The sequence below is a fragment of the Cynocephalus volans genome, chromosome 1 (genome assembly GCF_027409185.1).
Source record: "Cynocephalus volans isolate mCynVol1 chromosome 1, mCynVol1.pri, whole genome shotgun sequence".
Lineage (NCBI taxonomy): Eukaryota > Metazoa > Chordata > Mammalia > Dermoptera > Cynocephalidae > Cynocephalus > Cynocephalus volans.
Window position 1 is genome coordinate 225,578,604 of NC_084460.1, and position 18,391 is coordinate 225,596,994.

General features: G+C 37.0%; 1 protein-coding gene across 5 annotated transcripts in view; it reads left to right on the forward strand.

The window, feature by feature from the left end:
• Positions 1-18,391, forward strand: part of GPD2 (glycerol-3-phosphate dehydrogenase 2) — a 155,873-nt gene that overhangs the window by 44,528 nt on the left and 92,954 nt on the right. For all 5 annotated transcript variants that reach the window (XM_063104109.1, XM_063104107.1, XM_063104121.1 and 2 more), the window contains exon 3: positions 15,597-15,768. In XM_063104109.1, the coding sequence (XP_062960179.1) occupies positions 15,597-15,768 (172 nt within the window). The remainder of the gene's footprint in view (positions 1-15,596; positions 15,769-18,391) is intronic.

Genomic DNA, 18,391 nt, shown 5'->3' on the forward strand with positions numbered 1-18,391 from the left:
GTTACAATATCTAATATGATGAGTTGTTGCTAAATTTATATGTGGTTTATGTCTTTTAACTCCAGTAAGCATGTTCTACTTAATAGTTTATAGCTTAATTTTGTACCTAGGTAATACTGTTTCATCCATTTTTATGTTTCTCTCTAATAATTGATTTCACAGAATAAAATAAACAGAAGACACTGCTCCTAAACAATCAAATTAGGGATGGATTTTAGTCAGTAAAATCAAGGCAAAATAAAAGCCTGTTGATTCCTGGCACATTTTGTCATTTTATCCTTTTAAATTTGACACCCTGACCACCCTAATAGCAAAATGAAATGAATATCAGCAGTTTGAAGTCATTTATAATTTTAAGCTGACAAGTTTTGTTGAAAAAAATCACTACAGGCATATTCAATCAATGAGTTGCCTAAGAAATCCAACTGTGTGCATCTTTTGTAGTGATTCCTGTCCCTTTAAGCTGCTGCTATGAGCATATATTTTGAGGGTAGCAGGTGTGATGTAGCCATAGGGATTGGTGGGGGGAAAAAAAAAAAGGAAGGAAGAAATAAAGAATAAGAGAGAGGAAACAACTTATTTGAACCACTGACATAAATGACCACAGGCCTTCCTTAACTCAGCTGTCCTCTCACAGTAAATATCTGCCAATCAGAGCCATTCTAGGGGGGGAATTTGAAGTCAGGAAAAGTCTGCCCCTTGAGACACATTAATTGGCTCCATTTTTGTTTGTAGGAGCTGGGGCCTTATATGTGACTAGGTATACTTCATTTTTCTGCGGAGTGATGCTTAAAGTATTGGCTTGTTGTACAGGTATACTTGCCCACTGTGTTTTTATATTTTTTCCAGATTTCTAAGATGATTCCAACTGATAAACTGTCCTGCATTAAGAATAAGTTGGTGTTGAAACCTAAAGACATTGATGGTCCTAGAAAGCCGTCTGTTGGCATTAAGTTCTGGCACTTTCTGCTGCATTCCCACACTCTGTCTCCCCAATCCCCTGCTTGTGCTCATTTGGTATTCCCAGAACAAAGCTTCCTTCCTGAAATACAGGCCAGGGGTGTATTCTAAATACATGGTGGTTGTTTCTAAAAGTTGTAAACTGTTAAAGTGTGTTTGGCAATGAGATAGTGATATAGGGGTGTTTAGGTGATAAGTCAATTCTACACAGTTAAATTAGCTTGTATTTGCAAGGAAAAGAATAGAAGGAAAGTGATTATGTATACTTTTAAAAAATTAACTAAATAGAAAGCATAGTGAAATTGAACAACTTGAGGTTTTAGTTATGTTTAACCCCGTTGCTTGAATCAAAGCTACTGTATGTGAGAAAATAGAGACTTTTGTGAAGACTGGCATTTCTGGGGGCGGGGTGGGAGTTAGAGGTGGTAGCAATGATTCTTTTGTCTCACTTTACTTCATAGTATGGCTTTTCTTCATATAACATTTATCTTATGTTTACCAGTGATGAATAGTAACAGTGGCCCACTGTTGACCCAAGTGAAACCTAGAGACGTTTTTCTTTCGAGGTAAATAGGTCAGATTCAGAAGAGATGGGGAAATGCCAGGGTTATCATAGCCTTAGGAGAGGGCTATTCTTCTTTTTCTTCTGGAACTGGGGCAGCCTAAATCTTCAGTTCCAATTAGGATGCTGATGTGGGAAAGGAGATGACTGCTGGCTGAGTTCTTTTGACTCTGTCCACCTGCTGGGAAAGGGGTTTGTCTCCACAACTGGCATCCACATTCCAGGCCCCTTCAGTTATGCATCTACGGTTAGGGTTGGGGTTAGGGTTAGTGGTCTCGGAGTGCCTTCCTATTACTTTCATTTCCCCCCTCATTTTATTTCCTCAATAATAAGTATGTGACTCAATTTTCACAAAGGTGTCTCAACTTTTCCTCTCCGCAAGCCAGCCATATGCCAAGAGACAGGAGGCTGAGGAGTGGGATGTGAGCATGCTACCACTATCTTAAATTCCACCAGGGACGTAGCAAGCTCACACCTCTGTGGTGGTGTGGAGATTTTCAAGTGCCAGTTGAATGTGATTCACTGTACAGTATAGGTTGCTTTAATAATAAATTTCTACCTGGAGGGCACTTAGAGGTCATCTTATCCAGTCTGGCATCTAGTGAAAAGAAGTTATCACTTCATGGGGGAGCTTCCTTTTTCTGATTCCAAGCTGGAGGAAGAATGGAGTAGATGATGAGGGGGAATTTAAATTAGGAAAGAGGGACTTGGGGTACTTTCAGAGAAGGTAAACCTCAATGAGGAGCAAAACTGGAGATGGTTAAGGTCTGGGCTGCATCCAGGTTCTGGCGGTGGATGGGAAGAATGGGGGGCGGGCAGGGAGAATGGAGCAAAAATAGGGTGGAAGTACAGGGATTTAACCTAAGGCTCGCCTAGTATTTTTTCTTTTCGTTATAGTCCAAGGGTATTTTTTCAAAACTTCTTTTAGTTTTTTTAACTGAACATTTATTATTTCATACCTTCTAGGTCCTAAGTGGAAAAACTGATGTGATGGCGTGGGCTTCTTTTTAACCCCAGTGGCAGTGGTGTGGTTGCTGTAATACAGATCTGTTTCAGTCTGAGGGTGGGCCCACAGGAGAGGCTGGTTCCTTCCATTACCCACAGTGAAGGAGTGGTGGGCTTTGTGAGCTGACTCTGAGGTGAAGCCTGAGAACTACTGAGGGCTTTCTCAAAGCCCAGATGTGAAAGATTTATTTTCTTTTTTTTCCTGTACCGTATATAGGCAGGGAGTGGGTTTTAGAATATGGAAATTAACATCTCTTTTTTGTGTGAGGAGTGATCTTATTAGAATCAGGAATGCTTCTCATTGATTGATGTTTCCTTTATAAGAGACATGACAGAAGGGCCATGAATGTGGTCTTTGGAGCAGTCTTTGCAGACTGCCTGTATCCGACACCCAGCTCTACTTCTTAACAGTTGAATGACTATGGGCAATTTTCTTAAATTCTCTGGCCTCATTTTCCCCCTTCTGTAAAATGGGATAACAGTGGTATTTCCCTCATAGGATTGTTGAAGAGCTGTAGAGCCTGGAAGAGTTCTGGATCATATTAAGCTTTCAAAAGTGTAAACTATTATGGGATTCCCAGGTGATATGAATATAAAGTGTGGTTGTAGTTACCAAGAGAGTTGCTTTTGTCACGGGGGACCCTTACATTCAGGGATACTGTACCTTGTTAAGACTTTGAGATTAGTAGCAAATTGTTTATCCTTCACCTGAAGTTATAGGAGAATGGCTTGAAAACAGGTATACAAACACCCTTCTGTTTTTTCTTCTTACTTTCTGATCTGAGGATGAGTAAGGTGGGCAACCCTGATTGTTGACTTAAACTCTTTAACTATTATAATACATTCCTTGAATTTCCCACTGTTTCTTTTCTTTTTCTATTAAGGCTTGTATAAATTTTGGCAGGCTTGGTGTATATGGCAGACATATTCCTAAAAATATGCATGAAATCATCTTTTTGATGAACTAATATATAGTAAAATGCTATTTATTGGAATTCTATGGTGAAACATCTTTAAGAACAGGTGAATTAGGAAAAAAAGCTCTAAATTCTTTGGGGGGTGAGGGTAAACCTGAATTTTCATGTATCATTTTTGTTTGAAAGGGAATATAATTGAACTTATTTCTTCTTTTCTAAAAGTCATTGATATTTGAGCACGTAGTAATAGTGTTGATGACAGGGTCTGCATGCTTTGCAAAATAGCTTCACGCTTTATAAGAGACAGCAATTTTGTGAGTGGCTTACAGAATACTACAGTCCACTTTGTTATGTGTGTTAATTAAGGGAACATGAAGAAAATGATAATGATGATATTGGGTGAATTGAAATACAGGTAAAGCTGTACTACCTTAGTTGTTAGTGTCATCAAAATCCAGGAGGAAAAATATTTATGCCAATGAGAGGCAAAGTGATGCATGGATAATTAAAACCCACAGGCATTTGAGAACATTGTTTTAACTTGTAATTTCAGTTTCTTTCTCTCAATACATTATTTGAAAGAGATTCTAATAAAGCAGTACTTTTTATTGGTAGTACCAATGACACAAAAGTTTTTAACTCAGTAGCAAAAGATAAGATTTGAGAAGCAAAAAATAGAATGATCAACTCTAGTTAAAATAAGATTTAATTTAGGTTTTATTTTAATGGATCCCAACGTGAAAAGACATTTAGCTTCTTGAATGTGTCTGTTAATACATGAGTGTGGCTGGGCTTTGGTGAACGTGTTATTGTGCATAGGTTATGAAAATGTTCAGAACTCCAGTTTCTTCACAAAGTAATAATAATGCCACTTTACTCTTGGGCTTTCTTCCTTGCCAAGCATTAACTAAGTCGGTATATACAAGTCAGTGATAGTAGTACCTGGCCTGTAGCAAGTTTTTACTACCTGTTATTCTTCTTTCTCTTCCCCCAATATAGGATATGAACATTTGAAATAAACCTAGCCTTGTTAGGCATAATAAGAAAGATATCTGGTTAGCATAATTTTGCTTGTACTAATGATTAGACAGAGAAACTGGTAGAGGTTCAAAAAAATTGAAGTTCAAATGAGTATCAGTTGAAGAGAAAACAAAATCATAAGCACAGCACCTAGGACATGATGTCAGTTGAGACAATTTAAATTACAAAAATTCCACTTAAACATCACTTTTCAGCCGTATCTTTGAGTATAACAATTTGTTTATTTTTTGAACACCCTTAACATCTTTGAAAATTTTACTTTAGTTAGAAATATTCTTCTTTTATCTAAGCTAAGGAGTACATGTGGGTTTGAAATCAGTATAAGTCTTCCTGAACATTGATGTAACTGAAATGATCATGTGACACATTTGCTTTGTGTTTACCAGATTGCTTTTAACTTTTCGAGTCAATTTAGGCTACCAGACTTGTTTGTTCTCCTGGAGTAAATAATCTTCCATTCTGTTTTAGTCTGTTTTGTGTTGCTATAACAGAATTACCTGAGACTGGGTAATTTATAAAGGAAAGAGGTTTATTTGGCTGACGATTCTGGGACAGCTGCATCTGGCACGGGCCTCAGGCTGCTTTTACTCATGGCGGAAAGTGGCAGGGAGCCGGCAGGTACAAGCAGATCACATGGCGAGAGGAAGCAAGAGAGAGAGAGAAGGTGCCGGGGTCTTTTTAAGCAACAAGCTCTCATGGGAACTAATAGAGCGAGAACTCACTCATTAATCCCCCTCCCCCAGGGAGAGCATTAATCCATTCATGAGGGATCCTCCCCCATGACTCAGTCAGTGTCCAACACTGCCACATTGGAGATCAAATTTCCACATGAGTTTTGGAGGGGACAACACATCCAAACTCCATCACATTCTTAGAGGCATTTTTTAGAGGTTTATAACCAGCCTTTTTCTTTTAAAAAATCATACTGTAAAAGTGCTGTAAAAACAAATGTTCCTAAACAATCTGCATTCCATTTATTTATTTATTTTTTATTATTAAATAATTATAATGATAAATTTTATTCTAGAATTAATTTTTCTGCTTTCTAAGTAACAAATAGAGCCAAATACATTTGTTACTATAAAGATTGTAAGACATTTTTACAGCAGAAATGACCATATCTCTCTTCTCCTTCTTGTCAAGGAGGAAGTGGGCTGAACCAGGGTTAATTCAGATCCAGTGGGGTGTATGAAGCATCCAGCAGTTTCTTTAAACCGTCTTCATTTTTTTTTTTTTTCTTTCCTTGAGCATAACTGAAACTTTGTAGTCCTTGACTAACATCTCCTTCCAGCCTGCATGCCCTAGATCCAGCCCCAGGTAACCACCATTCTACTCTCTGCTTCTGTGAGTTGGACTTTTTTAGATTCCACATGTAAGTGAGATCATGCAGTATTTGACTTTCTGTGTCTAGCTCATATCATTTAACATGTCTTCGAGGTCCATCCATTTGTCCTAAATGGCAGGATTTCCTTCTTTTTTAAAGGCTGAATAATATTCCACTTTATGTATTTATCACATTTCTTTATCCATTCATTCATCGATGGACATATAGGTTGTCCATTTCAGCTATTGTGAATACATTGTGAATATATTCTTCATATATTATCTAACACTATAGTTCCCACCTAAACATTAAAATCAACAAAAATGGCATTAGTTTGCTCATTAGTAGGCTTTTCAGTTCTACTTGCCTGCTTAAAGGGCCATCAGCATCAGCATTTTGTCAAATATAAAATAGAAATGTCTGCACCATGGTTTTCTGGGGCTTACATTTGATTATCTGTCCTTTTGCAGCTTTTATTTAATGCATTTATTTTTCTGTAAATGATGGGGCCTCACCCACCAAAAAATTGAGAACTATGTATGGACCGTATACAAAGTGGGCAAGTTGTAAATCTTGGGTTGTAATGCTGAGCACATCTCATAGTTGTGTATTAACTGGAGTAAGCTAATTGGTGTAATAAACAACCCCCAAAGCTCAGTGGCTTATCAGAATGAAGGTTTATTTCTTGCTCGTATTACAGTTCAATGTTGATAGATGGGGAGCCTATTTTTGGAGTCATTCAGGGACCTATATCCCTTTATTCCAGTGGCTCTGCCGTGCTGTAGGCCTTTGCTGCCTCACTTGATTATTTCCACCCAACTGTATGGGAGGGTGGGAAATGCAATCCAGCAGTGTTCTCTGAGAGAGAAGGTTTTGTTAAGCATCCAGCCTTTACATATGTGTCCTGAATTTAGTTTGTAAGCTAGTTGATAAATGAGCTGTATTTCTTTTGATGAGTATTGTATTGTTAGAGTTAATGCCAAAGACTATATCATTGATTTGCTTCTCTTATTTAGAACCTGTGTATAGATTCCTGGAAGAAGTATTTTTCTCCTAGAAATACAAGTCAGTTTATTGGGAATGTGTCTGATATCTAAAGCTTGATGAGGATTCTGAAAACACTGGATTTTGTACAAGGCCAGTTGAAACCATTCGTAACTACCCTTTATGGTTAACTATTTCTTCAGAGGCATGTTTCATCAAAGCACTAAAATTATGCAGACAGAGCTGGAAATGTTCTCTGAAGAGCATCCTATCATCTTTCTTATAATTTTGGTTTTTATTTAACACTTAGCCCCCAAAGTGGGGCCATGGCAATATCTTTGAGTTATAACTGCATCAGGCTTTCGAGGAGTTTTGATGCTATTTTGTTGCTGGCATACAAAATCAGTGAGGTTAACTGTACTTCTATAGGTCACCCAGTGAGTCAACGACTGAGCTATGATTAGCGTTGACAGCTGGTGAGCTGCTAGGCTGTTGCTAACTGAGCAACATTGACATTCATTTTGATTTGACTTTGCATTTCATTTTCAACTATTTATTCATTTTAAGGCCTCTTTAAGAAACTTTTAAGGGATATTGTGGGACTGAAGAAACTTTCTATAAATGCTTTGGGGAGAGTCCTTTAGCTTTCCTTTTTCTTCTCCCTTTCCTCTAGCTTAATAGGTAAATTATGTTTATGATAGAAAAACTGCTTCTGGGTAGTTTTGTAAGTTAAGAAAATAAATGCTTTAAATAGAAGTTAGGGATCCCAATTTTACTTCATTTATTTTGCAATTTGTGATTTTTCAATAAAGGATTTCTGATTATATGATAGTATAAATCAAAAAAGTTATATTTATATTGATCAAACAATTTACAGAGAAATGGAGAGTGTGCATCACAAATTTGACCAAAAACTATTTTGAATGTAGAGTTAAAGTGTAGCTACAGGCCATCTGGTTGTAAAGCTTGGAACTGGTCATTTGGTTGAGTGGGTCAACATTTTATTCACCTGAGAGGGATGGGGATGTGTGAGCCCTCTCAGTTCTGGATCTACTTCCAGAGATGTACACTTTAGGGGAGATTTTTAAGGAAAAGCACTGTTTCCTAGAACTCTGCATGTCAATGTAACTGCCAGGTGTGGCTGGCCACGGGTTAGGCAGATTCCTTAGACTTCTGTGAGCGGTTCTGCATTGTTGGTGTTAGAGAGGCTGGCCCAAGTAACCCACATATATAGGCAAAGATGACCTAGCAGATCTGAGGACATAGGATTTAGAGTCAAACTTGGGATCAAATTCTGATTATTTTAATTTCTGGGATCATTAAACTTTGTTTTCTCACTTGTTAAAAGATGCTTCCCTTCTGCGATGATTTTGTCAAAAGATGCCTACCTTCTGTGGTGACTTTGCGACTTAAGGAGATAACCTATGAGTGTGTGGGTTAGCAGCACTAGGCAAGCAATAGTTCTTTTTGTCTCTTCTCCCCTCCCTGTCCCCAGGCTTACTCACCAGATTCTCTAATTCTCAGCAAGCTGTTAGAATTGAAGAGGAATATCAAGTTTATTAGACACGTCTGAGCATATATTCCTTTTTTTATGAATATTTATTTGATAACCAATAAAACATATCCCTCAAACTTCAAATCATATATCAATTATGATGTTAATTTATTTTTAGTATATTCAGACAGCCAGGGGATTTTTCCAATTTTCAGCTGTAAAAACGTTTGATAATTTAATTGTTTGGATATATTCTTATTGTTGCTAAAAGAGTTTCTGTGTGATTTTCTCAAAGGAATCGCAGCCGCTTAAAGGCTGGACAGCACCTTCCAGATGAACTAGAGCTCCATTTTCAGCCACCCCGCATGGATGGGCTCATCTTGTTTTCTCTTGTCTGGTCCCCAATGGAGGTGACGGTCCACCCATTAGTAACTCTGTCTTTATAGTAATCATGCATCCCTCACTGAGTATGTTTACACTGAGAAATGTTGCTTACTGTCATGTAAGTACAAGAAAAAACATCAGTGTTTAGAATAACATAGTGATTCAGGAGGTGAGTGAAGGCCATTAAAACATCTGAAGATTCACTGTAAGGAGATGCTTGTTGCATTTTCCTTTTAGGAATATACACATTTGGTTAGTCGTTTTCAGTGACAACAAAACAGGAAACAATTTCCTTTAAATCTAACGATTCCATTGATTGAATCACATAATATGGGAGAGAGTGAGAGCAATACTTACAGTCTGAGGTGATTTGCATGAAACCCTGCTTTATACTCCAATTAGTACTGTACGTGATTACAGGACAACCTCATTGTTAATTGCCTGTGGTCTTTAAATATATACTTCTTTCAGAAATAGACCCTAATTATTAGATCTTGTTTTCAGTCTCACCCGAAGTTGCAAATGTCTAGTTTTTTTTTTTTTTTTTTTTTTTAATTTGCAAGTCTAATAGTACATAGACATAATAAAATGGATAACATTCTGAATCCTGTTCATGGTGAATATTCTCTGGGATGTAAAGTCTCAAAGATTATGAACTTGGCTTTCAGTACTATGCAGGTGTTCATGTAGTAGTTTTGTCTCTGGACAAAAACTGTATGTTATTAGAATGCTGGAGGAATTTTATCTTTCTAAAATGTAGATGAAAATTAGTTTACAAGTTAAAAAAACACCTGCCCCTCCATTATAATGATATATAATCAGATATAACATCGAAGTAATATAAATATTAGATATTGTCCCAATTCCACCACGAGAAGAATTTTTTTGTTTGGGAGCTGTTGCTGGGATTATGCTAGGCAAAAGGCAATTTGCTTTGTGTCTTGGGCTCTCCTTTCTTATAGCTTCAATTGCTGAATTCAATAATTGATCCTGAATCTGGTACTGCTGGGCCTGTTTCTATCTTTAGGCCAGGGTTGGCAAACTCATACCTGCAGGGGACAGACTAGTGAGCTGAAAGTGTGAAGCCAGTGACCCAAGTCCTGCCTGACGGTGACAGCTGTTACTCAGTTTTGTTGATTTATCTCAGATAGAATCCTGATTTTTATATGAAATATACTAATTTTAAAATATTGCATGTGTCACTCAGTTTTTAAGAAAGTAGAGAAAACATGCTAGCATGAGTTCTGGTTTTAGCATATGCTATTACCACTTCCTTTCCTGGTTTTTGTCACCCAACTAATGCTGATTAGTCTTTCTTGATTTAACCTGTCTTTCCAAGATGCCCTCTCAGGTCTCGATAAGTGGTGCCTCTTGTGGCTATTGTAGCCCCTATCTTAAATCCACTTATAAGCAATATTATAGTTGCCTCTTTATCTTTTTGTTTTGTCCCCTAGGCTATAGAATCCTTGAGGGCCTCCAATAAATATCGACTGGAAAAGTAAGTGATGAAATGTGTCCTTAGGACACATGAGGCTTTTGGTCTCTTAGGGCATTTAGGGCATGCAGCCATTCCAAGGCTTCAGCCAGAACTTCTGGACCCATCCACCAACGACACCTCCCAGATTCCCGTTTAATCAAACTGCTTTAGGAAGGCAGATGAGGAAAGAGCAGGTCTGGGAAGATTTGGAGCACAGAGACTTCTTTCTTAAAGTGTACTGTTACTTGACACTACTATTTTATTCCTGCTGCATTTCTCTTCTTTATATCTCCTCAATCAACAAATTCTATGGAAGGTAGAGTGCAGATGTGTTTTTGTGACTCAAAGCCATATGAAGCCAAAACGAGTCTTTCTTCTGTCATAATTTTAAGTAGGGCCTTAGGCTGTGTTTACTGCCTCTAAAATAAATGTGGTGCTTAACTTCTCAGTTGCAACACTTCCCAGCTTTTATGAAAAAAATAAACAAAAATAAAATGTTATTTTAAAAGTAGTGTCAGAAATTAAATAAATTACCCTTGATAGTGCCGTATATTTAAAAAAAATTTTTGGAGGAACTGTTCAGTGAAACCTCCCCAACAAAACCACACCAAAAAACAAACAAACAAAAATGAAAACAACTTTCTGCATTTGGCAACTGGTTAAGTCTCATCCTATTAAAATTATTTAGTCCAGTTCTTTATTTTTGCTCCAGTTGTATGTGGAATCAGTATGGTATAGTAATGTAAAACTTAGTCTCTGTTGCCAGGCTGTATAGGTTCAATTCTGAGCACTACCATGAATGAGATGTATAATCGTAGGCCAGTTACATAACTTCTCCATGTCTCAGTTACCTCTGCTGTAAAATGGTCATCATAATAGTACCTAACTCATAGGGTTATCGTGAAGATTAAATGAGTAGAGAAAAAGCAAAACCCTTATCATAGTGTCTGGCATGTAAGTGTTATACACATATTTGCTTATTATTTTTTAAGTCAAGTTTATCGAGGTATAATTTGGGGTCTAATATAAAATGCAGTAAAACTCACTCTTTATAATACATACAGTTCTGAGTTTTGGCAAGTCCATGCAGTTATGTCATCACCACCACTATCAAGCAGTAGGACATTTCTATCATCCTCACACATTCCCTCATGCTTTTTGTAGTCAATCCTTTCCTCCCCGTCCCCAGACCCTGGCAACCACTGATCTGTTTTCTGATCCTATACCTCTGCTTTTACAGAATGTCACATAAACAGAATCATTGGAATCATGTAGTACGTAGACTTCTGAGTCTGGCTTCTTTCATTTAGCATGGAGATTGGTAGACTTTTCTGTGAAGGGCCAGCTAGTGAATATTTCAGGCAAGCAGGCCATACTTTCTCTGTTGTAACTACTCAACCCTGCTGTTAGAGTCATGAGCAATGCATAAATGTTTGGGTGTAGCTGTGTTCCAACAAAACTTTCTTTACAAAAACAAGTGGCAGCCAGATTTGGGCTGAAGACCATAATTTGCTGACCCCTGATTTAGTATAATGCATTTGAGTTTCATTCATGTTGTTGTGTATCAGTAGTTTGTTCTTTTTTATGGTTGATTATGATTCCATGCACAGTTTGTTTAGTCATTTACCAAGAGAAAGACATTTGAATTTGGGGGGGAATTATGAATAAAGCCATTATAAACATTTACCTGCAGGTTTCTGTGTGAACACAGATTTTCTTTTTCTTTTTTTTTTTGTAATTATCTAGGAGGGTGTATTAGTCTGTTTCTGTTGCTTATAACAAAATATTTGAAGCTGGGTGATTTATAAAGAAAACAAAATTTATTGCTTACAGTTTCTGAGGCTGGTAAGTGCAAAGTCCAGCTGGCAGTGGCGGCAGTGACCCAGGGGTCTCACATTGAAAGAAGGTGGAAGCAGAGAGAGAGAGAGACAGACTTTCTTCTTCTTTTAAAGCCCTCAGAACCATGCTCTGACCACCATTATTAATCCATTCGCTACTGCACGGTCCTACAATCCAATCACCTCTTCAAGGCTCTGCTTTTCAATTACCGTAATAGGATTTTCAACCCTCTTAACAGTTACAGTGGGGGCTAAGTTTCTAATACATAAAACTTGGGGGACACAATACAGGCTTCAGTGAGTTTGGGGGGGACATAATTCAATCTACTACAAAGTGGGATTGCTGGGTTGTATTGTAAGTGTATGTTTACCTTTATAAGATACCCCAATGGCTGTATCATTTTGTGTTTTCACCAGCAGTGTAAGTGTTCCAATTGTGTTACATCCTCACCAGCACGTGGTATTGTCCTTTTCCTTTTTTAATTTTAGCTGCTGTAAAAGACTATAAAGAGTTTCAGCAGAATAAAGATGTTAACCTTTAAGCTAAATTAAGTTGGGAGCTCTTGAAGAGTTTTATACATAGAAATGATATTATTTGGGTTTTAAAATGGTTGCTCCAGCTACAGTATGGAGAATGGTTGGGAAGGAGACAGGGTATATGTGTGAAGGACTTTGGGAAGATATCACATTAGTACAGGGAGAGGGAAGATACCTTGACTTGAGAGGTGGCAGTGAAGATGAAATGACTAGTTGTGAGAATTTTTTAGCAGGTAGAATTGATTGGACACAGAGATTGGTCAGATATGGGACTTAAGAAAGAAAGAGCTGTCAGGGATACTTCCAAAATTTCTGGCACAAGCAACTACATGTGTGATGGGACTCTTACTGAGATGAGGGACACATGGAGAAGAAGGTTTGAGGAGATAAGGTCATCAGATCAATTCTGAGATATATGTGAGTCATCCAGATGGAGGTGCCAGCTAGGAAGTCTGATATCTGGGTTCTGAAATAGGGGAACAAAATTAGAAGTCATTGTGGTGTAAAGGATTTTTGATCATATGGAATAGTTGAGAGAGAGTTCTTAGTTATTTGAGAAGAGTAAATAGGACAAACTAAGAGAGAGTGGTTCAGAGAGGCTGGAGAAGGAGAGAGTTGTCCCCCAGTTGCTGAGGTAAGGGGACCGTCAGCTGTGTGCTTATTGGACTTAGAAGCCTAGTGGGCAGCAGTTAGTCTTGGTGGTGATGGTGGCTGGTGTGTATGTGGAAATCCAGAGTGGAGTGATGAAGGAGTGAGTCAGGAGTAAGACAGGAGGGAGAGAGCAAGGGTTTACAAGTGCTTCAGGAATTTTTAGGGTGGTTGCTAGAAAGATCTATAAGTGGTGGTTTTTATTATTTGTTAAGATGAGGCAGGTTAGAGCATGCTGGTGAGAAGCATGAGGCAGGGGATGAAGACAGGAGAGACAGGGTAGCTTTCCATGCACGAGTAATGTTTGGGGAAACTCGACCAGTCGAGTTTAGTATTCGTAGTTAGAGTAGAATAGGGGGCTTTTAGTACGACCAAGTTCTAATGAACTATGTCAAAATATGGTCTTTATACTTCTTTCTCAAGTACTTCTAGAAAACTTATCAAGCGGAAAATGTCAGCAGTTCTTTTGACGTGTGAAAACGCTCTGGCGGTTTAGTTACTGTCAGTCTCATGTCCAAGTCCTGCCCATCTGTCATGGCGCAGTTGAAGCCCTCAGATGAGCCCTCCCTCATCTGAATGGTCATAGCCTGGTGTTTTTTCCCTCTAGTTTGGCATTTGTTCTTTCCACACACTTGTTATTGTATATATGTATATATATTTTTCTTCTTCTCATTAGATGATGGAAGGCAAATACCATAACTGAAAGATGTTATGTTCTCCGTAGCGCCTAGCAGTTACATTTGTTTAGTTTGTTACTTTAGATGTATGTAAAGGTAAACATAGGGAAGTGGTTATTAGCAAATAATTAAAAAGAATTATATGAACAATAAGATTTTTGTGGCTTGGCATCTGAATTAGCCTGAAAAATTATGGTACCTAATTATAACCTTTTGTTTTTATGATACTTACTAAAATATATTTTGAAAGTTTCTTATTATATGTTTATTATAAGGAATCTAATTATTTAATAACAATAACAACAACAACTCTTTCCTGGTACTTTGTAGTTTATCAGTGACTTTCATATTATTATTCCATTCAGACTCACAGTAACCTAGAGATGCAGAGATAGAGACATCAGTTTTATACCCATTTTACAAATGAAGAAACCATGGCCCAGAGAAATAATGTGTCAAAAGTAACACTGCTGATAAATGAGTGCTAAGACCCATGCTGGGACCCTCTGACCCTCTGACCCTAATCCAGAGTTCTTTCACTGTACCCTGGCTTCTAGATTTAATTTCATAAAAATCCAATTAGCCTGATAATAATTAAATCCAAGTGTAAGGGGTGATTTGGTTTATTTTGTTTAAATGAATAAAAAATTACTTATTTTGGGTGATCAGAACAATCTCTTCGTAAGTACTAAGATCACCTGTTCTTGAGTATATATATGAGAGCTCTCTCTCTCTCTCTCTCTCTTTCTCTACACACACACACACACACACACACACACTCACACACACACACACACACACACACACACACACACACGATAGAGTGAATGGACCTAGTATTAGCATTTTGGAAAAAATAGATACTTATTTTTCTAGGTTTTTGAGTCTGACTTCTGGCTTTTGGCAACACTTTTTTTTTAAAAAAAGAGCAGTATCATTTTTGATTTAGGGTTATAAATTACATTCTCAGTAAACAACTAGAAATAGGAAAGATCATTATCCTTTAAAGGTGCTATTCCTGGCTTTAATTATTTTATTGTTAAAGTTTTTAAAAATTGAAATAGTGTACATTAGATATATGTAATATGTAATTTTATCTTAAAATATTTGAGGAATACTTTGACTAAAATCTTTGAAAAACTTCACTCCCATTGGACATAGCTGATTATTTAAATTGATAACATCTGTTAAACAGATTCTTTTTAATTATAGGAACTTAAATTTATGGACCCCAAACTCTAGAATATATTCTCGTCAGGAGAATTGAGGATTGGAAAACATACTTTTAAGAAATTACAGAAAGACATAGACTGTTTTTCCTCCTTTTTGCAGCATTTTAAAATGTTATCTGAATGAATTTGTCACTACTGGGTAAAACATTTTCTTATGTTTCTCTATAAATTGTCTTAGATAAGGTATTTGGGAATTATTGTACAGTGTTGGAAATACTTGAACTTGGCTGTATGTAAACTAAAACAAGCAGTTGAGATATTAAATCTGAAACCAGGCATTCTGTGGCTACACAATCTACACAATTGTGAATCATGAAAAGAAACACACCCGGAATTTTAAGGACATTTATGTTTCCCTCAAGGCAGTTGGTACTATAACTCCACGTGGACTGTGGACAATGGTCAAGCTCTGGTATTCCTTATCTCCATTACAAATCTCTTCTTTTAGTCTATTGTAAACTTTGTTAAATTGGCCTTCCAGATGAACAACTGAAAATGGTTTGCTTTTATATCAGGCGAACCTGGCCTACGTTGAAGCTGCAGATTTCATTTCAGAACCTGTTAATAGGGAGCCTCCTTCCAGAGAAGCTCAGCTACTGACTTTGCAAAACACCTCTGAGTTTGATATCCTTGTTATTGGAGGAGGAGCAACAGGAAGTGGCTGTGCGCTGGATGCTGTCACCAGAGGTAAGTCCTGATGTGGATGGCTGTCACACAGGTGAAGGTTTCATCCTCCCTCATCAATATAAATACATGTATGCACTCTATACTAGTGAAGTCACATTTCTGTTTGTGTTTCCTAATCATCCTTTGTGAAGCACTTTCACGATTTTTCAGATATAAGCACTTGCACAATTTTGAAATTAAATATAACTTGTTTTCACTTCAATTATTTAAGAAGAAAACTTTAAATTTCTGTGAATTCATTGATTTAATGTTCTGCTGAATTTTTTCTAACATATGGTAAAGACATTTATATGAAATAAAAATATTTGTATGTCACCTGAAATCACATGTGTGTCAGTCAAACGTAGAAAAGCTTTATTAAATGAAATAATCTATTAAAATAATTCTTTTTGTTTATGTACCTCTTAGAATGATCTTCTCCAGTGAAATACAGACTACAGTTTGGGACACTCCATTTTATATGAATAAATAATGGAAAAGGCCATTGCTAACCTATAGTTTTGTCTCAGTCACCCTGTCTACTATCGGTCAGCGTTAGGAAAGACATGATGAAAATTTCCTTAAAAATGGAAACATGATATGTAAAGAAAAATTTTGGTATGGATAAGCAATGTTCTTACATATGATATACAAGTATTTAGTAACAGAATCTGCTTTTTTTGCCTGTGGGTATTAGTGTGGTGTTTGGATTCAAGGAAATCTGGATATATATCCTGACTTAGCTTCTTATACTAGGGATATGTGTGTGTGCACATGCAAATTACATAATTTCTCTAAGGTTCCTCATCTTTCAAATGATTGTTGTGAGGGTGAAATGTGCTGATCATAAAGAGATGTAGAACAGTGCTTGTCACAAAAAGTAGAAGATTAATAAATTGTAGATAGTATTTTAACTGCTATTATTAACATGAAGGTAAAAGACTTTTCTAACTAGTCCTGGAGAAATAATTTGTTGTGGTATCTTTGGATGTATCAAATTGAGCTGGGTACTGCTGCAAGGAATTTTGACTCTGAATTATTTTAGTTCCTACATAATGTTCAGTATTTATTACAGTTTCATACTCAATGGTAATAATTTATTGCACGGAATAATTATTCTCAGATCAATTAAGTTACTACCACAGCCACCCTAGGCTTAGTTACCTTATATACCTGGTAGAATGTACTCTTATGGAAATGAAATGAATTTAATGATATTTAAGCACACATAAACAAAAAGTGCCCTAGATCACTGTGGTTTCAAAGGGCCCACACTTAGGTTTTAGTCCATGCAGACATCATAGCCTAAGTCCTTTTTGTCGACTCTGAATAATGGTAACTTCAAAATATAGGCACTGGAATCTACTCTGTTACCATGTTGTTACCAGTTTTTATATAATTTCTTATCTCCAACCATTGAATATAATTTGAGTCAGATTATCCTTGAATATGTTAACGCAGATGGGAGAACGTTTATAGTTTTCTCAAGGTAATTTGAACTCAGCTTTTTCCCCTAGAGGCCTGGGAAGGATGGTGGAAAGAGGGACACGTTCCCAACATAATGGGAAGTCTTGTTTTGGACTACCCTCCCAGGGATTAGAATTTACCAGGTGACATTTTCTATGTCAAAGAGGATCATTTCCCTGGTAGGATTCAGGAAAACATATTTCTTGGCATCTCTGGTTATTTTCATGCTATGTACTGAAATATATAACCATTCTTTTTATCTCAATTCTGCAAATATTCAATGAATGCCTACTGAATATGAGGCAGTATGCAAGGTACTGCATGAGAATACAAAGACGATTATTAATAGAGTTGGTACCTTTGGAATGCTCACAGTTCTATAGTGCCTGTTTGCATAGACCAAATTCCGTAATAAAGAATGTGTGCCTTTTGAAGGCTTAGGGGAACTATGGATGTATAAAGGTAAGGGTAATCATATCTACATAGAATGGTCAGGAGTAGGAAAGCAATTTGGCATTGGTAAATTTTTTAAGCTTATTTTTATTATTTATTTATTTATTTATTTATTATACATACATACATGTGGGGTATGGCATTGATTTTCAATAATTGTGTAGAATGTGTGGTGCTTAGATCAGTATAGTTAGCTTATTCATCATTACAATATGCAATCATTCTTTGTGTCGTTGACCAATTCCTCATTAGCCCCTCTCCCCTCCCATTTTCCACCTCTAGTTTTCTACAAGTTCAACGTATTACTGTGATTCTTCCTTTCTTTCTTTCTCTCTGTCTCTCTTTATTGTTCATTTGTTTATTTATGGATTCCACTTCCAGTTATGAGTGAGAACATTTGGTATTTCTCTTTCTGTACCTGGGTTGGTTCACTTAGGATAATTTTCTCCAGGCTCATCCATGTTGTTGCAAATGGTAGAATTTCATTCTTTTTTTAAGTCTGAGTAGTATTCCATTGTGTATATATACCTTAATTTCCTTATCCAGTCATCCATTGATGGACATTTAGGTTGGTTCCATCACCTAGCTATTGTAAACAGAACTGCAATAAACATGGGAGGGCAGGTATCCCTTCAACCTTTTCCAGTCCTCTGGCTATATCCCCAGGAGTGGGATTGCTGGATCATATGGAAGTTCTAAAATGCTCAAAATCACTAATCAGCAG